The sequence below is a fragment of the Clavelina lepadiformis genome, chromosome 8 (genome assembly GCF_947623445.1).
Source record: "Clavelina lepadiformis chromosome 8, kaClaLepa1.1, whole genome shotgun sequence".
In the NCBI taxonomy this organism is placed as follows: domain Eukaryota; kingdom Metazoa; phylum Chordata; class Ascidiacea; order Aplousobranchia; family Clavelinidae; genus Clavelina; species Clavelina lepadiformis.
In genome coordinates this window covers 1422079-1441737 of record NC_135247.1, presented here as the reverse complement: position 1 = coordinate 1441737, position 19659 = coordinate 1422079, and the positions used below count along the sequence as shown (strand labels likewise).

At 37.0% G+C, this 19659-nt stretch overlaps 2 protein-coding genes and 1 long non-coding RNA gene across 3 annotated transcripts; 2 read left to right on the top strand and 1 right to left on the bottom strand.

Annotated features, from left to right (window-relative positions):
* The first annotated feature begins 379 nt into the window (after positions 1-379).
* On the top strand, positions 380-4474 carry LOC143468182 (F-box and leucine-rich repeat protein 13-like). Its single transcript, XM_076965209.1, has 8 exons — positions 380-668; positions 757-998; positions 1586-1753; positions 1838-2020; positions 2115-2270; positions 2464-2547; positions 3487-3636; positions 3922-4474. The coding sequence occupies exons 1-8, from the start codon at positions 444-446 to the stop codon at positions 4007-4009; spliced, it is 1296 nt and encodes a 431-aa protein (XP_076821324.1). The 5' UTR covers positions 380-443; the 3' UTR covers positions 4010-4474.
* On the bottom strand, positions 4469-15678 carry LOC143468181 (ATP-dependent translocase ABCB1-like). The gene is made up of 24 exons (XM_076965208.1): positions 15068-15678; positions 14621-14820; positions 14379-14522; positions 13858-13962; positions 13573-13744; positions 12398-12522; positions 11960-12173; positions 11135-11317; positions 10822-10938; positions 10545-10757; positions 10217-10397; positions 9635-10036; positions 9229-9407; positions 8728-8938; positions 8488-8637; positions 8190-8295; positions 7847-7987; positions 7299-7455; positions 6966-7163; positions 6723-6835; positions 6566-6659; positions 5515-5661; positions 4694-4863; positions 4469-4603 (listed from the first exon to the last, which is right to left on the bottom strand). The coding sequence occupies exons 1-24, from the start codon at positions 15158-15160 to the stop codon at positions 4570-4572; spliced, it is 3849 nt and encodes a 1282-aa protein (XP_076821323.1). The 5' UTR covers positions 15161-15678; the 3' UTR covers positions 4469-4569.
* Positions 15679-17596: 1918 nt separating this feature from the next.
* LOC143469220 (uncharacterized) lies at positions 17597-18933 on the top strand. Its single transcript, XR_013119085.1, has 3 exons — positions 17597-17838; positions 18074-18210; positions 18278-18933. It is a non-coding gene; the product is annotated as an uncharacterized LOC143469220 (long non-coding RNA).
* The last annotated feature ends 726 nt before the right edge of the window (positions 18934-19659 follow it).

Genomic DNA, 19659 nt, shown 5'->3' with positions numbered 1-19659 from the left:
GAGGGTAAAAGAAATGTCTTATTTATCTTAGCGCTCTGCACATTTTGAACGTGGTATAAACAAAACCAGGATTGTACGTCCAGATTCTAAAAACCTTTGCTCACCTCACCGCAATGCTAAATTTACCATTGTGGCCAAGCGATTGCATCACATATTTATGTGTCTACGTTTTGCCATATTGTCTCCATTAATGGCCTTATTTAAATTATGCCGGATATGCATAGCGTAATATCGAACGAAAAAATAGCGGTGAAATATTTGGAGAACGCAAATGAGATGTGAAACTTAGTGAAACACAAATATAGTGTTTCACTAAATTGGAAAAATAATTTCTTTGGCAAAGTAAGATTTTGTTTTAAAACCGGTATTGAATCTAAAACCATTCGTTGGACGTTTGCAGGTGAAGATAGCCTTATTTGATCCGTTAATTTCACATTCAAGTTATGGAAGCCTATGCTTTCGAAGACTTTGACAGCGATTCTGAACCTGAAGTATTGTGGGGCGAGCTTCCTGATGATGTTTGGCTGCAGATTTTCAGATTTTTACCCCAATATACAATTCTCTCGGTTATTTGCAATGTTTGCTCTAGGTTCAGGTCAACAGCATTTTACTCAACGCTGTGGAGAGTACTCGATTTTCAAAAGTGGGACGACCATCCAGCACTCGTGGTGTGTAATGCCCTATTGTTAGTATTAGCAAAACATAAAGTAGTCTAACTTTGGTGTAAACATGTTGTAACTTACCAATTGTATTTAGATGTCTTTCCTCGAACTTCTCAAACCGGAGATGGGCAAAGTTTCCAATCATTTGCGTTCTCTCTCGTTTGGTAAAAACACTGGAAATAATGTTTTTGGTTCAAATAGCCGATGGTTGTTTTATGCTTGCCACAACCTTGTCTACTTGGATGTTGGTGAATGTGATCAAATCACAGCTCTTACCGTAGATGAATTTGCTTATTATTTCTGTAACGTTAAGACCCTCATACTTCAGGGATGCAGGTAAATGTTTTTTCTCAACCAGTGATCGTCTACAAGTTAATGTGTAATAAAGGTTAATGTGTATAGAAGGTAATTATGAAGTCAGTTACTGTGGAATTGTGCTCGTCATATACAGGTGTGAATTTGATCCAATTGTTTGATTTTTCCGTAAATGGTTTATAGTCAATTACTCAGCAAATTTCTGCAGACAACTGAAAAGTGACAACGGGTAGAGCCATGTCTCTATTTTCAACTTTATCAATCTGTAGAGATTTTAATATTTCAGCAAACATCACTTTATTGTAATAGTTCTTTAGATTTACCTAAGGTAGAGGCTAAACGGCGCAGTGAAGAAACTCGATATGGTCACTAACTGTTTTCAAAAAGCTTGGAAATGAAATTATGTTATGAAATTAGTTGGGTTTGGTTTTTCATACTTGACTGCAGATAAGCATCGATCAATTTTGTTAATTTTGTTGTAGAATATTTTACTAAAATATAATAAAAAAGATTTATGAATTAAAAAGTTTTCTGTAAAATATCAATTTATTAAGAAAATACTGTAACAGGTTTCTTAAAGCTCAAAGCACTTTGTTTATTTCTCATAGAAAAGTTGATGATGAAGCCATGAGGGCAGTTAGCAGGTTTCCGAATCTTTCTTCGCTAAACATAACAAATTGTACCAATGTCACCGACGTTGGTTTGAATTTTGTTGCTGGAATGCGAAGCCGGCTCTTGCATTTGGAAACCAGCGAAGTGTGGCATTTAAGCGACGAGTACAAAACATTTTGTCTTTAATATGTAACTTGCGTAATTGTCAGTTTAGTTCACGTTCAACGCTAAAGGACTCGTATTTACAGAGCTATACAAAACCTTGTCTCCCAGCAACCTCAGATCGAATCTCTCATTCTTTATGGAGAGAATCTAACCGACTTATCTGTCATTTCTACCTGCCATTACCTTGGTAATTTAAGGACCTTTCAAATGTCATTTTGCAGAGGACTAACAGACAGAAGTATTTTTGCATTGTGTGGGAAAGTAAGGTAGGCTATATACAGTTTATGCCATATGTGGGTTTAGTTGACTGTTGCGTTAACGAACTTTTATATTTGACTCACTGCGATATAATTCATGTAGATTGCAAACTCTACATTTGAAAAAGATCGCAGAAGAAATAACCACCGAAGCTCTTACACTTTTGTTTAAAGAGACGCCACTCGTTAATCTCAGAGACCTCGCAATTTGCAACACAGATGCCATTGTTGACGACACAGTTTACGCTATAGCAGCTGGGTATAGTGATTAAGTTTTTGTCTTAATTTTTGTGATGGTCAGTTGAATGTTTACAGCTTCTTATGTAAATCTATAGATACAAATAAAACAATAGGAAAACAATGTTGATTTACAGGTTGTTGATTTTACTTACTGTAACTAATTACTGTATTTATGAAAATACTAACACATTTTTTCGCTCCTTTTACTTTAGTTGTCCGAATCTTCAGAAGCTACACCTCGACTGGTGTTGCGAAGTGACTGATAACTCGATGGGAGAACTCTTTAGATCATGCAGGTACCGAGGTGCAATGCTTATAAGCTTTTATGGCATACATCTGAAAGGCTTAGCCTATGTTATGGTCGTTAAGTAAAGTCGTCTATGCAAAGTAGCTACCACAGGGTTTTAACTTTTTTCGACCAGTAGCATTTTGTAAGGCCATTTCCATCAGTTTACACTTCCGGCCAAGCTTAGACAGATCGTATGGTCCCTAAGTACTATTAAGCCTGGGTAATCAAAACAGTGAATTGACAAATGGGGTTGCCAAATGCCTTGGAAACCTGACATCAAATTCGCGATTATTCAATCCAGGCTCATTTCTCAGGCCTAATGGATGGCAACAAATTTGGTGTTAATGTTCATGTGCAGCACAACTTTGCCTTTGTTCCTTATTGTGATGCTTCTCGCGTTATTTACAATGGAAGGACGCTTTAATTAGTGTTTGTGTTGTACTTATTGGTCATGATATAAGCCAGCGTGGTCCAACTGCAGGCCCGCGGGCCAAAGTTGGCCCGCGAGCACCGATTTTTTGGCCCGCGAACTGATAGTCAGCTTTGATAGTCGCTATTGTCGAGGAAGAACCTCGACCGCAGATGTCACATTGATCAGCATTTAATAGCTAAATTTTGAACTATTCTAATTTCAATTCTAATATCAATATCACATTGTTTTTCAGTTCTAATTTCACATTTCTTCAGTTCTAATTTAAAAACATTGGCCCGCAAGATAAAAAAATTTTCTGATTTTGGCCCGCGATGAAAAGAAGTTGGACCACGCTGATATAAGCTATTGATTCATAGCGGTTTTGGTTGGTTTTGTGGAGTTTCCCTCAAACAATACCAAAGCTTTTAAAGAAAATAAGCCTGCTACCTAGTTGCATGTATTATTACTTCACTGACATTCCAGTCTACAGATAATAATAAAAAATATTGATTTTTCTCATATTGTTGCATTTAGGCATCTGCAGTTCGTTAGTTTGACTGGATTGGGCGGCCTAGAGGGCAACTGGCTTGTAGACATTGATCATCAATTGCCATTTCTTACCCATCTCGATGTCTCGCTGTGCCGAAGTATTCCTGGCGACAGACTCAGACATCTTTTGTTGCGGTAAGTGTATTTGTTTCGTGTTTGGAAAACCGGGTTTTACTGACATCATGATTTGCTGCAAAATCTGTGTTGGTGTTACGCATTAGTATTTTTAGTAGTACTGTATTCGTAGAGATGCGGTAGCGTACACCGTATCCTTTTGTATCTATAACCAATGCTTTAGCGAATCGATCTTCTTAATATTTTCATTGCTCGCCTTGTGATTGAAAGCCTTAGTCTTAGATTGGATGTGTTGACTTCATGTTTGTTCAATTGCAACAGAGTAAAGTTGACTATCTTTAACAGAAATCGTAAGCTTGAAGTGTACATTCATGGTGGACATTTGGCGCAGGAACCTCGCAGGAGAAGAGTTGCTCTAAGAGACTATTTGTGAAACTTGCCGGCATCGATTCATGTAGAGAATTTCGAATATTAATTTGAACATAAAATCATTTGTTACTGCTCAACTATTTTTAGATGTAGAGTCCATGGTCAAACTGGTGTACTGGGTAGTGAATACAATAATTGTTGTACAATATTTGTACAATACAATACAATACAATTGTAGTACAATAATTGTTGTACATTCCCTGCGGACATAAATATGCGAAAGGAAAATCGGTGGTTTTTGATATGAGCCGTTTATGGCATTTATTGTTTAAAAGACTGTTCGGCTATACTTGGTTTAGAATTGCAACAGAAATTTTGTTTTGCGATTTTAGGTTTATAAAGTGTTAATTCTATTGAAGTTTTTCCTAAATGAGCGGAGGTATAAAAGCTCCTGTAAAACATATAAGCAAATATACAATACATACACGTTATATGCGCAGAAAGAGTGAACAAGCACAATTAATTGCACATGCCTTAAAAGAACGGCGTTTCTTTTATTCGGAACATGAACGATATATTACGGACTTCGACAGATGAAAAAAGACCTTCCTAAAATGATGCAGATTATCTTGATGAACTGAGTTGTGCATTGACCAATCTGTTGAAATTGTGAAACAGCATAAATATGACACTAAGAAATGATGTTGTTGATGTTTCGCTATAAATCATAAAAACAAAATTCACTCACTGGTAGTAGGCTCCTCTTTTCATTAGGAGGGATTCGTGCGTTCCAAGCTCCACCACTCTTCCATGATCAATCACAGCGATCTGATCCGCGTTCTTCACAGTTGAGAGTCGATGAGCAATCACTATGCTGGTTCTTCCTTCTTCAGCAACATCCAGCGCCTCTTGCACCATCTGAGAATGAGTAAAGTTATCTACGTGTGAGCTTTGTAGACGATTGGAATAAAAAAGTGATTGATTCCAAATAAAAAGGAATTTAATACAGTAAATGGGAAATTTTCCTAATTGTGCAACCTGTAGGTTCCAATACCTTGGCTTACATAAACGTACTTTGTGTTTTGAATCCGTATTTCAACATTTGAAGTTGGAAAAGAAGAAAAGCTCATATACTCATATCTTAAACTGCATAATGTATTATGCAACCAGCATAATGTTGACGGAATCGAAATGTTAACTTTAGTCTATATTTGGTCATAAAAACGAAATAAAGTTGGAGTCTGGATGAGAAGGAAAGTGCAAAGTGCAAAGTGCTCGATGTAAACATATTGAAATGATTTGGGATCAAAATCATCTCCAACGAAATTCTGTGGAATAAGATTAGTCCTAATGATCAATGTTCCGCTGGAGCAATGAACTCCAGTTTAAAACGCGGAGTTCAGGCTTTAACAAGAATAACTTGAATGTGATAAAAATTGCTTTGCATTGAGCAAGACAATGATAGAAAGACAAAAAAGATACCTCCTTGCGAAGATCCAAGACAACATATAAAAACGTTCACTCTTTAAAAACCTTATGTAGCCTATTTTAGAAAAAAATTATTTAAACCTTTTCGCTCTCCGCATCCAAAGCGGATGTTGCTTCGTCCAGAAGAAGAACTTTCGGATTCCGAACAAGAGCGCGCGATATCGCGACCCTCTGCTTCTGTCCTCCTGACAACTTCCCGCCTTTTGTTCCAACGTTTGTGTCGTAACCCTAACGTCATTAAAAGCAGCACTTTAGAAAAGTAATACTGTAGATAAAACTTTACAGTTTTAGCAGATGAACGTTAGAACGTTAGAACGCGAAGTTAGCTTCCATTTTCCTGGCACCCACTTCGCCAGATGCTTATTCGTTTATGAATAAAAGAATGTAAATACGATAGAATTTTGTCGTTTCCATTGTCCACTGGCTACCTCTTGGTAACAGAACAGTAGCCGAAAGCCGTCTGCAAATGCCATTGGTATTTGTCCTGTCTGGTGTTGGGCTTGGCGTGAATGTTTCTTGGTTCACGCCCACTGAATCCGTTTGCAGTCAGTGCAGGTTGCGGCTGTTAAAAAGTTTGTCCTTCTACCAATAGACATGGAGGCTAGCTATTCAATGTCTGTGTACTGTGAAGTTATAGTATAAGCCGCCATAATGTTGGTTGACTTTAACATTCTGAAGTCTTTAATAGGTTTCATCCGAACTAATTTTATGACCCAATCTTATAATCTAATCGATGCCAGGGAACTATAAACCTACAGGTAGTAGACCCAACCTGAATTAGAGCATTTCCCACTACCTAGATATAAAAACAGTTTGGCCAGCAGCCAGTCAAACCAAATTTTCAGGTGAAGATATGTCGGTAGATTATTTTGGATTATACTCAAATAAAATTTATATTTTCTTACAGAAGAGCGGACTGAGCCCTAGATAACCAGAGGTAACGGGAAAAGCCTATTTGTTTGATTTGCCCTATTTGCCTATTTGATCAGCTTTATCTGCAATTGAGTCACAAGATAAAAAATCACATTTCTGTTCAGATTTTGGATAATTAACCTAGTAACTAGTAAGTAAGCAAGTGGAAACTACTAAGCAAATTCACGCCGATAAGCAGAGAATTCGAAGCAAAGTTTACATCTGGTAACCCCGAGATAAAGTTTGCCGCGTTCGCCTTCACAGCTGCCTCTTCTATCTCTTCATCGCTGATTTCTCTCGTGCAGTCTCCGTATCTTTGGACAAAGTGCCTTGGTTAATATACTTGCACTATAAGTTGTGGTGTTTGGTGAACTCACTGAATATTTTCTTTGATTGTTTGATTGAACAAAACTGGTTCTTGGGAGACTAACCCCATCTGCTGACGTAACCAATCAACGTTCAGATCACGGATGTCGATGCCGTCCAAATACTAACCAAGAATAAAGATGCTTCGATTGTCTTTTTGTAATAAGTAAAATTAAAAATCGATCTGTTGCAAGTCAGGTTTATTTTAAAGTAATTTTGTCAAAGCTAGAAAGCGACGTCCAACCCATACTCACCACGCCACCGTCATCTACGTCATAAAACCTGGAAATCAACTTGGTTATTGTCGTTTTCCCGCAGCCAGATTGTCCGACCACTGCTAAAGTCTGTCCAGGTTTTACGCTGACGTCAATTCCATCCAACACAAGAGCGTCCGGTCGAGACGGGTAGCGGAAAGAGACGGATTTGAAAGTGATTTCCCCTTTGAAATGATCCTGGCGAAAGATCAAGATATAGAAAAAGCTGAGTAATTTAATTCCAATCTTCAGACGTGTTGCTTTCCAGCATCTGTTAACCAAACTATGGCATAACAAGTACACAAGTCACTTATATTCGAAACAGAATATTACCGGTTTTATTCCTTTTGTGCTGAACGCATCGATGAAGGGAATACGATCTAGGATGGAAATCATTCTGGCAGCCGATAACGTGGCCTCTTCAAAGTCTGGTACAAATGCAGTGTTCACTCCAACGCTTATCGCTCCGAACATAACAGCCAGCAAAACTCTGTTAAAGTTAAGTCTCGTTTGGAATGGTTTAAAGTATAACTGCCGTCTACAAGGTAGACAGGTCATTAAAGTTTCTTTTGTTAATCAGGGTGAGTTGAATTTATGCAAACATGTGCAATAACACCCTAAAATCAAAACTCACAATCGTTTCTTGTCAACATCTATGTTGCCTGCACTAACAAAATTAAGTAGACTAAAACAACAACAAAGGATGCTCAACTGGTTTTCTCTGTTATTGTAATCTGTTCTGACAAAGTTCACCGGCATGAGTTTTCGAAGCGTTGGTTTCATTAAAGAATTCAATCACCATTTGAGCACCTTTTGTTTTTGAAATTATGCCTGGTGGCAAACATAGTATTTTTAAGTGCACTATAATTAACATAACCCACAGAACGAAAGTGAAGAAGGTCATTTCTCCCGATTTGATGTCCTCGTATCCGATTTTGAAAATAGCAGCAAATGCAAAAAATGCGACACACTGACCAAACCCGTAAACTAGGCCTTTAATTGCCGATTTGATGTAGATTTTCCTAAAAGGTTATAAAGCTAATTTGTAATGAATTTTGTCTGCAAAAGGTTATTGCAAAGTTGACCAAAAACTATTAATTTACAAAATTAAAATAATAAGCCTATATACCTATATCTATGATTAAAAGTTAACTTAAGACTTCATTAAACTTTTTTATTTATTAATACAAAGTATTAAATGATACATTGATCAAATTCTCATACTTGGTGGAACTTTTAATGTTTACTTCGTACATGTCAACCAGTTCATGCTCTTTCGTAAGTGATGCAACCGTTCGAATGTTCATGATCGCTTCCGCAGCAAGAGCACCTGACAGTGATATGGCAAGTCAATAAAATGTCAGTTCTTAGGGAATGCTTTAATTTGCAGTTTTATTTATATTACATCTAAGCAAAGGGTCATTTCTCCATCTTTGAAAAGTGCCAAAGATTAAAAATGTAGACAACTCTGACGTAATATAACAACAAAGACAATACGATCAGTTAATAATGCAACAATCACCTGCTTCGTTCTCTTCAGCGGTGGATTTTTCATTTTCTCCAGCTTCGAATTTAGTTTGAACAAAAGAACCCAACACCATAAATGGTACAAAAGCCATTGCTACCAGAGTTACCTTCCAGCCAAATTCAAAAGACAATTCCAGAGCCACAACTGCAAATGTGATGTAAATGCCAGTAAAGAAATATTTCAATTATTTTATTGGAAACACTGAACTGGTTCAATGGACCAAGAGCGACGTACTTAGGGTAGCAGCGTTTTTCAACGCAATTCCCAAAGTAGCTCCTGTACAATTTTGAACTCGAGAGGCGTCAACAGCCAGCCTGTGGCAGAGGGTACCGGTGCCATGGCCTCGCTCATCAAAGAAGGAGATGTCTTGATAAAGAATCGAATGGAAAACATTCCTCCTCAAACGCATCGTGAGTTCCATACCGGATTTTGCAAAGCAGAGATGCTGTTGGAAAATAAGAACAAGTTATGAGATGGTGGAGCGATTACAAAGTATTATTAAAGTAAGTAGGCCTAAGTTAAAAGTAGAAGTAAAATTCAGAAAGTAAAGTAAGCGATTATAAAGGTAAAAATTCATGAAATGAAATGAAATAATTAAATTTACAAGAACACGGAAAGTAAAACCGGAGACAAAGATAAAACAGAAGTAATAGCAAGTAAACTCAAAGAAAAATAAAGAAGATAAGAAGAAAATAAACGACATCCACAAATTGTTTATGACTGATCATCACTTACCTCCAAGACGTTGGCTAGAAGGGCTCCAAGTCCTAAAACTACAAACATTCCACCAAGAAAAGAGGCTCGCTGTAATGCCTCCTGCATGTCGGTGTAGGTAAAAATCCTGAAAAACTCGGCTATTATAAGTGCGCTGAGTGGATCGGGAGCGCCGGCGAGAAAAGCGAACAAACATCCGCCTGAAACATGCATCGAAATCTTACTTGTTATCCTAGTCTACAACACTTAGTTGAATAATTTTAAATGTTTGTTTCTGTTTATGTCAGGTACATAATGTTTTCGAATTCCAAAAAGATATAAATGAATAGATAAAATAGACTTCATGATTCACACTTTTGCGGTACCTGTCATTATCCCGACAATACTCAAGTGCAACCTCATGACTAAAAGACCAATCACCACTCACCTATCATATAAGGCCATTCGGGTGCATTCAGCTTGATAATTCGAACGTAGCTAAACTTGGGCAAGTTTACTTCTTCTTCTTCATCTTCTTCTTCTTCGTCTTTGCCAATTTCTTCTCTATTATCTGCCTCCTGCTTTAAATCTTTTTGTGGAGAACTTTTGACAGTAGATAATTTCTTCATTGGACTGTCGTGTGCAACAGTCGGCATTTCTTCATCGACTTCACCAGAAACATCATGATCAACTCTCTGCATCATCACAAGACTGTGATAAACTCCTTCTGGATTCGACATCAACTCCTCATGGCTCCCTTGCTCCATGATTTTGCCGTCATGAAGGACGATGATTTTATCACACTCTCGAATCGTCGATAATTGTTGAGCTATAACAATTGTGGTGCGGCCTGTACCAACAAAAACAGTGGCAGTGATTACGTTGGTATATATAAAATATAAACAAAGTATATATATATAAAGTATGTATATTATATAAAGTTGCTATCGAACAAAAACAACAAAATCAATTCGAAGTTAAATTAAAAAAATTAACCAAAATTTTATTCCGGGGTCACCAATGCAATCACCTTCCGATGCTTTGTCCAGCGCAGCTTGAACTTTTGCTTCACCATGAGTATCCAGTGACGACGTCGCTTCATCGAGGAGCAAAATTTTGGGATTTCGCGCGATGGCTCTCGCGATCGCGATTCTTTGTTTCTGTCCTCCGCTCAGTTGACTTCCTGCCTCGCCCACCAAAGTATCGAATTTCTAAGCAAATTTGGCAAAGATTTAAATAAGTTTTATAAAATAAAATGAATAGCTCTCTCTCGGGTAGCAGGAACAACAAACAACGTATCACAAATCAAGTTATCGCAGAAATATATGGTTTTATTTTCAGATTCGTTTTATCTTTACCTCTGGTAGCTTCATGATGAAATTGAAAGCATTTGCTTGTTTTGCAGCTTCCTGAATTTCTTTATGACCTAATCCAGTGCGACCCCAGCGGATATTTTCAGCAATGCTCGTCCCAAAAAGGACCGGTTCTTGGGATACTACTCCAATCAAATCTCTTAACTTTTTCAAGTTGAGGCTTCTCACATCTTTGCCGCCAATTTCAATCGATCCATTCTACACATCAACATTTTAAAACTTGAAACCATTAAACATGTTGTGATTTATATTGTGACCTTACCTTAACGTCATAAAACCTTTGAATGAGTTGAACAATTGTGCTTTTTCCGCATCCACTTTGACCAACCAGACCAACTCGATGTCCGTGTTCAATTGTAAATGACATGTCTTTTAACACCTGCAATGGCATGAATTCTTCTAAGTGACTTGTATTTGAAAGACTATGATGTCAGCGCTTGAATTATGTCGCATTTAACTAAGTCAAGTAAGGGATAGAGATAAGAGATAGATAATTTCAAATTACTTGAAGAACTGCTTCGCTTTGAAAGTTTGTTAGATTTCTAACTTATAGGATGTCTATGCAAGAACCTAACCTCCGCATCAGGCCGAGCAGGATAATTGAAGTTGACGTCAGAAAACTGGATTGTGACATCATCAGGACTTGGCTGATCCCCTTCGTTTGAGAAAATATCGATTTCAGGAACTCGGTCGATGACTTGATATATTCTGGCAGCAACTACACAAGCCTCCGGGATGGCTACTATATGTGTGCTGAGCTGCAAACGTCGGCGTATAATTAAATAAACAAACCAAACATTCTAAATAGCAAAAAGCTTATGAAAAGGTTCTATTGGATTTCCTGTGACGGTAATGTTTAATTTTGATACCATTTGAAGACTTATAACTATAATATACGCTTTGAATTCAACTGAAAAACTTGAATACATTGACTCTCATCAACTTGGAAGAATTCTACCTACTCTAAATGTTGTTTTATTCATATTTAGCCGGGAGCTTACTTTTGCAGGATTACACGCAAAAGCATATACAGCGGCTTTAATGGTGAGTTTTACAGTATTGTTTTCAGTTACTATTTCAGCTAAAATTGCGTACACGATAAAGTATTTCAATATATAAAACGGGGCCAATGAAATATAAATCAAAAAACAATTGATTCAAATTACAAGGATTTGTTCCTATTATAGTCCGTCTGGATGGGTAAATGGGTACACAAAGAGTTCTCTTTACAAGCCTTATTTCAACACTATAATTCTCGGCTGATCTTAGCATATATCTAGTTTCTCGCTTTTTCTATTTTGTACCTTGACGCAGACAAATTGCTTAGCATTTATTTGGAACTGACAAAAAAACTCGTTGAGCGTTTACAGAACAAATAAATAAATGAAACATCTGCTTACTGTGCTAATAGCCCACCCGGCGACTAGAACATTGAAGACAGCCATAAGCATATCGCCCGCTTGGATTTCTCCGTTGATAACCAGAGTGGTTCCATACCAGAAAGATAATGCATACTCGCAATAAACGGTAAAGAAAATCAGTCCCATGCAGACGCCAAAGGCACTACCGCGAAACATTGCAGCTTTTTTCGCCTCTTTTAGATTGTGATCGTACCTTTGGAAAAATTGAATTTTTAAGTTTAGAGCTTTGCATAGATTTGCAGAATTCGTCTAGTTAAAATATTAGTAACATTAAAAGTAGCTACTGTACTTGCCTGAAAAAACTCCAATTTTTTCAGTTTACTTTACAAAAGTGATTTCCTGTACTTAGTCAACCGAGGTAACATTTGCGTTGATATTCAAATAGAAACAAAATTCGTTAAACATTTCCCATCTCACCTTTCCACTTCTTTCATTTGGCAACTAAATGCTGCCACAGTCTTTACGGAAGAAATGGCTTCTTCTGCAGTCGCGCCAGCCTTCGAATAAGCATTTGTTTCCCGTTTCTTACAAAAGTCGTTTATCTGTATTTATTTGCAACAAATAAGTCACAAGTTACTGATGATGATTATAAAATACCTGCAGGGACCGATAGAAGAAAGTAAAGTAAAGTAGGTTTTCGGTTCATTGGTTACTTATTCATTGTTGGTTAATAACTTTGCCTACAAGAAAGCAATCAACTAATGAAATAATTGAGAAAGGTAAAGAAACGTTAACTAATTTTTAGGTGGCTAACTTTTATCTGCAAATAAATATGTAATGGAAGAAATAACCACGTAACACGTGGCTAAATTCAGGTTTTGGATAAGTAACTGAATAAGTGACCAGGGAACCGGTAGCCAGCTTCCTGCAGGTAAAGTTATTAAAGGTCAAAATGTCTTAAGTTTAAATTTTTACAAATGCAATGCTCTGCGCCATGTTCAAGTAGAGGATCAAGATTCTATATATTTTCCTGAACCCTTTTCAGATTTTGCGGAGCACCTGAATAATATTTTGTTTCGTAACTTGTTTAAAACTTTGCAGCTGGCTTGAGGGTCAAAAGGTACCTCAGACCTCTGGTACAATATAGCTACAAGACAACGTTTGGCTTACCTATTATTATTATAAACATGTGATATGTGATATATGATATGATGTGATGTGTAATAACGTAAAAAATATTGGCCTGGACTTTTTATCATGTTATATGCAAGTGACTGTAAAATGTGTTGTTTTCGAAAGTTAGTTACCAAGATAAAAACAGGTTTGAGATACCTACAGTAACTTTATACCGTGTCGACTTGGAATAAATTTTAGGCCTACCCTTCGGTTGTTATTATGCAAAATATTTTGAATTTCAAATTGTCGTTTTAGTGTAAAAGTTTTAATTGTTAATATTTGGCACGTGTCTACGGACAGGTTTGAATACAGAAGTCAGGTTTTTCAAATTCATAACCTGACAGCAAACAGTAAAAATTTTCTCAGCTACAGTATATACGTTTCAGATTTATACCAATATGCATGGCAGCGTAAGTGAGGAATACGGTTCGTTTCGTTTGGTTTCATAAAACAGAATTTTATATTTCAAGTTTTACCTGATATAAAAATCCAGCTGGTATCATCATGAATACCGTCATGGCAAGCGCCACAAGAGCAACCTTCCATGCATAGACAAGTGCCACGACAAGGGACGCCACAGCCATGGCAAGATAAGCTATCACCAAACTCAGTTTGTCGCCGATAGCCTTTCTTAAAGTGACGATATCACTGAAAAATACTTGAAACATGAGGCGATCTTTAGTAACGAAAATTGTTGTTCTTTAACAAATCGAGATTTTTTATGCCAAAGCTCATTAAGACAATTGTATATGACGTCATACCCAGATAATCTTGTATTTAGTTCACCAGATGGATTGAGATCGTGAAATCCGATGTTCTGACGTAATATGGCCCGAAAATACATAATCTGAATGGTCTTGATTTGCCTGCAACAACATAGAAATCATATTTCTAATATCCCTTATAGATCTGATGACAACAATCGATTTTGAAGCAAACTTGGAATCCGAAATTCGTAATCAGCAATGTGGTAACAAAAAATTAATAGGAAGTATTTTCGACATTTAAAACTTTAAAACTTTTTGCAGATATTTCAAGTAACAAGTAACAATATTACATATACGCTTTGTTTGTATAAGTAGCAAATAATTGCAGTAGCAATAATCGTCTAGTAACAGTTTGTTGTAACAGAATGAGTATAGTTATTACTCGTAAGGTCTTCAATTACAATATTTGCATCAACTCTGGCTCCAGTGTTTTACTTCAAATGAAAAAAGTGGCAATTTGTTTTAATCTTGCTCTTCTTACTCACTTGGCTGATTAATTTAGTCGGAAAACTGACCTGGTTGAGCTGACATTCCAGAAAAACATTTGTAGTGTTCCGGCCACGAACGCTACGCTTCCAGATATAATGAACGCAATGATAGTATCCATGCTGTCGCTATCGAAAGATTTTAACATTGGCATTATCTTGTCGTTCCACTGCCTGTTGAAAATCATTTTATTAGAAAGTGCTGTATCCCTGCGAAAAACAATTGTACAGTAGCCTAAGCTTAAACGTCACTTGATTTTCAATTAACTTACGTTTTGGTCATGGTGGTGTAATTTTCTGAGTGGCAAGTCTCATAATTTAAGCCGCATGCTTTGTAACGACCGAAAGTAGTGAAGACGTTGATACCGTGGCCGAAAAAAAGAAACAAGGCGGGAACTGTAATTCCAAATCCTGCCGCAGCAAGCGACCCGAGCCCGATATAGAAATAATCCAGCGATGTGGCGTATCGAAACTGGAACGAATTGTTTAAAAGCTTAAATAAATTGTCTTAATCGGAGAAGATGATGAAGACCAATTTTTATGGCTGTGAGAAAATTAAACAAAGCTGATCACCATCGGACCTACTAAAAGACGACTTTGAAAAACCTACGAAAATTTGTATTCATTGCACGTATTTCATTGCATTGCACAATACTTCAAACTGTAAATCTGTAATCTAAATCTGAACGTTCTGTAAAAATCCTGGAAGAAACACTCACAAGTTGTAGGAAAGAGACAGTTGGAAGTTGCTCTTCTTCCTCAACTTGCTTCTTATCCAGCAAAGGAGAAGATTCAGCTTCTTCCTGGGACATGATCTGTTCAGAAGCAACTCCTAGCAATACCGTCTTTGACTGAGAAAAGAAAGGAAAATGCAAAAACCAAACTTAAGACTTCTCAAACTCGAACGGGACGTTCGACGTCAAACGCGTATAATAATGAATAATTTTATTAAGAACTCAAATAACTCTTGCCATATTTCTCACTCAGCTTTAATAGTCAATGGAAGAACATAAACTTTTCTTCCCAATGGACCATGAAGAAATATCTCGCTTTTTCAAGTCAAAACCCTGTTAACAGCGGGCTCTTCTTTACATATGCAGACAGAATGTTGGCAAGCGCATGTTGGAGTGAAATTTATAAACATTTGAACAACAAGATCTAATTTAATTTTTACAATCTTCATAGAGCTTAATAACTCGTATATGGTTTAGTTGGTCCTTCTCTGCTGCTGTAGACCGTTTCTATTTCTGGTGCAAATTGCTTATAAAGACTGTACTTTGATTTAATTAAACACATTCATTGTACGGAAACTTTCCATTATTATCGACAAGCTTGCGACAAACCATCGTACAGAAACTAAACGGATTTCTGGGTATATTGGCCTATAAGTCACGTAGTTTCTTCTCGAGAAGCTATGACGGAAAATAGACTCCAGATGGACGCTCAGCCCATATTGAGCTGTATGGCTTCCTTTAACGAGCATATGGAAAGCAAAGTAAAAACTCTGCAGCGGGTTCTACAATGTTCTAATGAGATTTTGTTACGTATTATAAGTATATATCTCTTCTTGCTCGATGATAGCGGTTAGCGTAAATTTCACACACCCGTCATACACATCGAAAGAATTTTCTTTGGCTTATGTTCCAAAGGGTTCTGCATTGGGAATAAAAAAGTCCATTCCAGATAAATTAGCTGCAACGCGTGTTAAGGCTGTGGACATATACCATGCTATCTCATAATTTGCAAGTTCTCTATTTATGAGCAGATTTCGTAATACGTTCACAGCAAAAAACAAGCAAATAAAGTTTGGTGCAAATGAAAGAGAAAGGTTGAGATAGCACACCAATTTCAAAAGGAACATTCTCTCGCACTTATATGCAAGCAATGTGTAGAAAAATTGTTTTTTAGCTGTAATGTAAAGTTTAAACCAAACACAAGTATTTTTATGCAACTGATATGAATGCATTTATTTAACAGGACAGTTTTAGATATACGTCTATACTGATAACATGTGTGTTATATCGTCAAAAAATATTGACTGGGCAATATACTACTCTTCTTATGCAGCTTTTGTATAATTTCTTCGTCCCTAATTTTGGTGATTTGAGGACGCGTTTTCAGTTGTCAAAAAATGTAAAATGAATTGAAAATAAACGATGATTGACTCCAAACGCGGTTTAGATTAGTTCAGGAGAGATCTGTGGTTACTGCAAGAAGTTTTTGTCTACAGCTCGATATAGCTGGCCTCGTATCAAATGTGGCTTTGTTCGATACCCATTTGCGCCATATCGTTATAATGTCCTTGGGCGATACATTACGAACAAAACGAAACCATAACCATTTTTACATATTACATATTCGGACTATAACAGCCTACTATATAAAAAATAAAAAACCAAGATTAATAAATGTGTGAAAAACGTAACTTGCACAAAGACTAGCTCGGAAACCGGGGGTTCGAGTGATGCGGAATCATCGCCGGGTTTAAGCCATGCAATAACTTTCCTTAGTAAAAGGATAAACCTTATCACGTAAAACACCATACGCCTACTTGTTGCTACTAGCTTGATTTCCTATAGTTAGCGTTAGAGTTAAATTTTATATAAAGAGTTGTCTGACAATTAGTTTAAGGTCAAATGGTCAGACGTCACCACACGTCATAAGCAGCAGCACAATTACAATGAATCCATCGGATTAAGTTAATTGATATGAATTAATGTGATAACATTTCAATTTCGAGTTATAATTACTACGTGTAACGATTTACTCTTTGACGTACAAACGAAGCAGCTTTCAATACACCAGCCAAACTATATTTTCGCTACAGTCACCGGAAAACCTACGCGTACGGTTGAATTAACACGCAAAACGCCGCTTCACATCAATCAGCTGCGCTTCAGGCAAAACACAGAATGAGCTCAGCACTGAAAACGGTTCACAAATTAAGCCACAAATACTTGCAAACCAATCAGGGGTTTGCTGCCTTACATGCCTTACGTGCATTATGTGAAACATGTTGTTTGTGACACAGAGTCTGGCGCAACGACAAGAGTCAAGAAATATCGAAGGAAGGAAGAAGATAAATTTATGTTATAACATTTAAGTTAGGTCAACAAGAAACTATAAAAAATAGCTGTGAACGCACAAATTGTTGCAGTGAAATAGCAGCTTTAAAATTATTGTAGATTTGAAGAAAACTTTGTAAATTAATTTAAATTATTTACTAATAACATTTTTTGCTTGTAGAGTCCTCTGCGTAGGTGCGGTGATAAATTTGAGAATTTGTTGACTGATTGTATATATCAACTGATTTACTGAAGGCATGTGGTCTAAGCTTATCGTAGATTGTCAACTAACAGCTCGTTTGAAAAGCTCTCTGCAGAAAACAGAATGATTTTACTGGGCCTTGGATAGAGTTCACTGTTATTATTCGAAGTGATTAATATAACCAGCGGGCAGATGACAGACGCAACAGGCGCAATAATTTCTCGTGAGTTTGCATACTTGCCATTGGTTAGTACTATAGATTAACATTAGTTTTTTGTGATATCATATTATAACAGTGGTCGGTCAAGTCAACCCAAGACTTGGGTTGTACTGCGCTAAACGGACCTTGAACTCAACATAACATTTTGCTATATGTGCTTGCTAAAGAGTGACAGTTTGTCAGTGCATAATAACGCTAACTAGACATTGAGCATCAATTGTTGGTATGCTGCTTTCAGGTTGCATGAATTTGTGCTTTGGTCATTATTACCTTGTCTGTGTCCCTGAGGCATGGAGAGCATTGCTGCGTCTGTTGTGGCTTGCCAGGTCAATGAGAACGGCTACGAGGGAACGTCATTAGACTCATTATATAGAGGTGACGTCATGTGATACAGCGTTGTCTTAGTTTTTCTTATCACCATTCATGTTGTTTATATAATCAGGACGACATGTACAATGACTTTTCTGTCTGATTCTGGTGTGGTCCTTGTGCTATTTGTCAGCTCACACGAAAGATGGATACGTTCAGTTACACGAAGTACTGCTGCTCGTGCGATGTCTGTGATAGTTGTGAGGACAGTACTGTTGCTTTTCTTTAAACTTTGCTCATGATGTCATGGACTACATATTTATCGTCGCCATTTAAAATGTTTTTTTTTTAGTTTAGGCTGTTTTTTGCGCATGTCTGTTATAGTTGTGATGACGATACCGTTGTTTTCCTTCAAACTTTGCCCATGATGTCACGAACTACATATTTATCTTCCCCATTTAATGTGCTTTCAATTTTTAGTTTTGGCTGAGTTTTTCGTGCACTTCAACACACTACACAGTACATCCGGAATTACGTGTTTGAAATCGTTATTTCATAAACTTATTCCATTCCTGCCGTCACTTCGTCACGTCGTCAATCACGTGCCCACCCACTTTGCTCTCTATTCTATTTGCGTCTGTAATTTGTTGTTTGGAAAATTTGCGTTTATGTCTGAACCCATGTGCATTGATGAAATGACAAACAACATAAAAGACATTGTCCTTAGTATTTGCATCATGTGATAAGACGTTTTTATTATGCATAGATATTAAACCATGCTCATATAAAGTTGGTTTTCTGCAAGACAGAAAAGTGATAGATTAGAAGCCAACAATTACATGGAACCGGTTTTTAAATTATGCCAATTGTAACACAATCATCGCACATCAATGATAAAGCCCCATAAGGTTGCAGCCATAGAATCCCTTCATATAATTTTGTTTCAATCGCTCCAGGCATCAGGTCCACTTACTATTTACGTCAGCGGAAAATAATTCTCACGTCATGATTTAGGGATAATTCAGTACAAAGTCACTAAATCAAGCTTAACTTCATTTACTTTGAAGAAAAAAACATTTGATGGTTGTATGTATTTTTAACTGTAGGCTATTAGAAAAACCGTGGTATAGCTCGAGGACAGCTGAAATACATTCAGTGCAATGGGTACCGGGTTCGAATCCCTGTATGTAACCTTTCCTTTATACAAGAATCAACACCTGATGCATGGTTAAATACGATAATTTAACGTTGTCTAGTTGCCACTTGCGTCCTGCGACACTGCACTCGTTGCGATAGGTTCGATACCCAGCTATGTACGGCAGCCCAATTCACGGCCATAACCGTAAGGGCCGTAAGTCACTTTTACCACACTTAAAGCCACTCTTTACGTGAAGAATTAGAATTCCCCATGGGAGTTTTCCTATTTTTAAGACTTCTCTCGAAGTTAAGTGTTTTATCTAGTTTAAGTAATTGTCTAGAAAGTAGGTGCTTTCTCTAATTATAGGACTTTTCTAC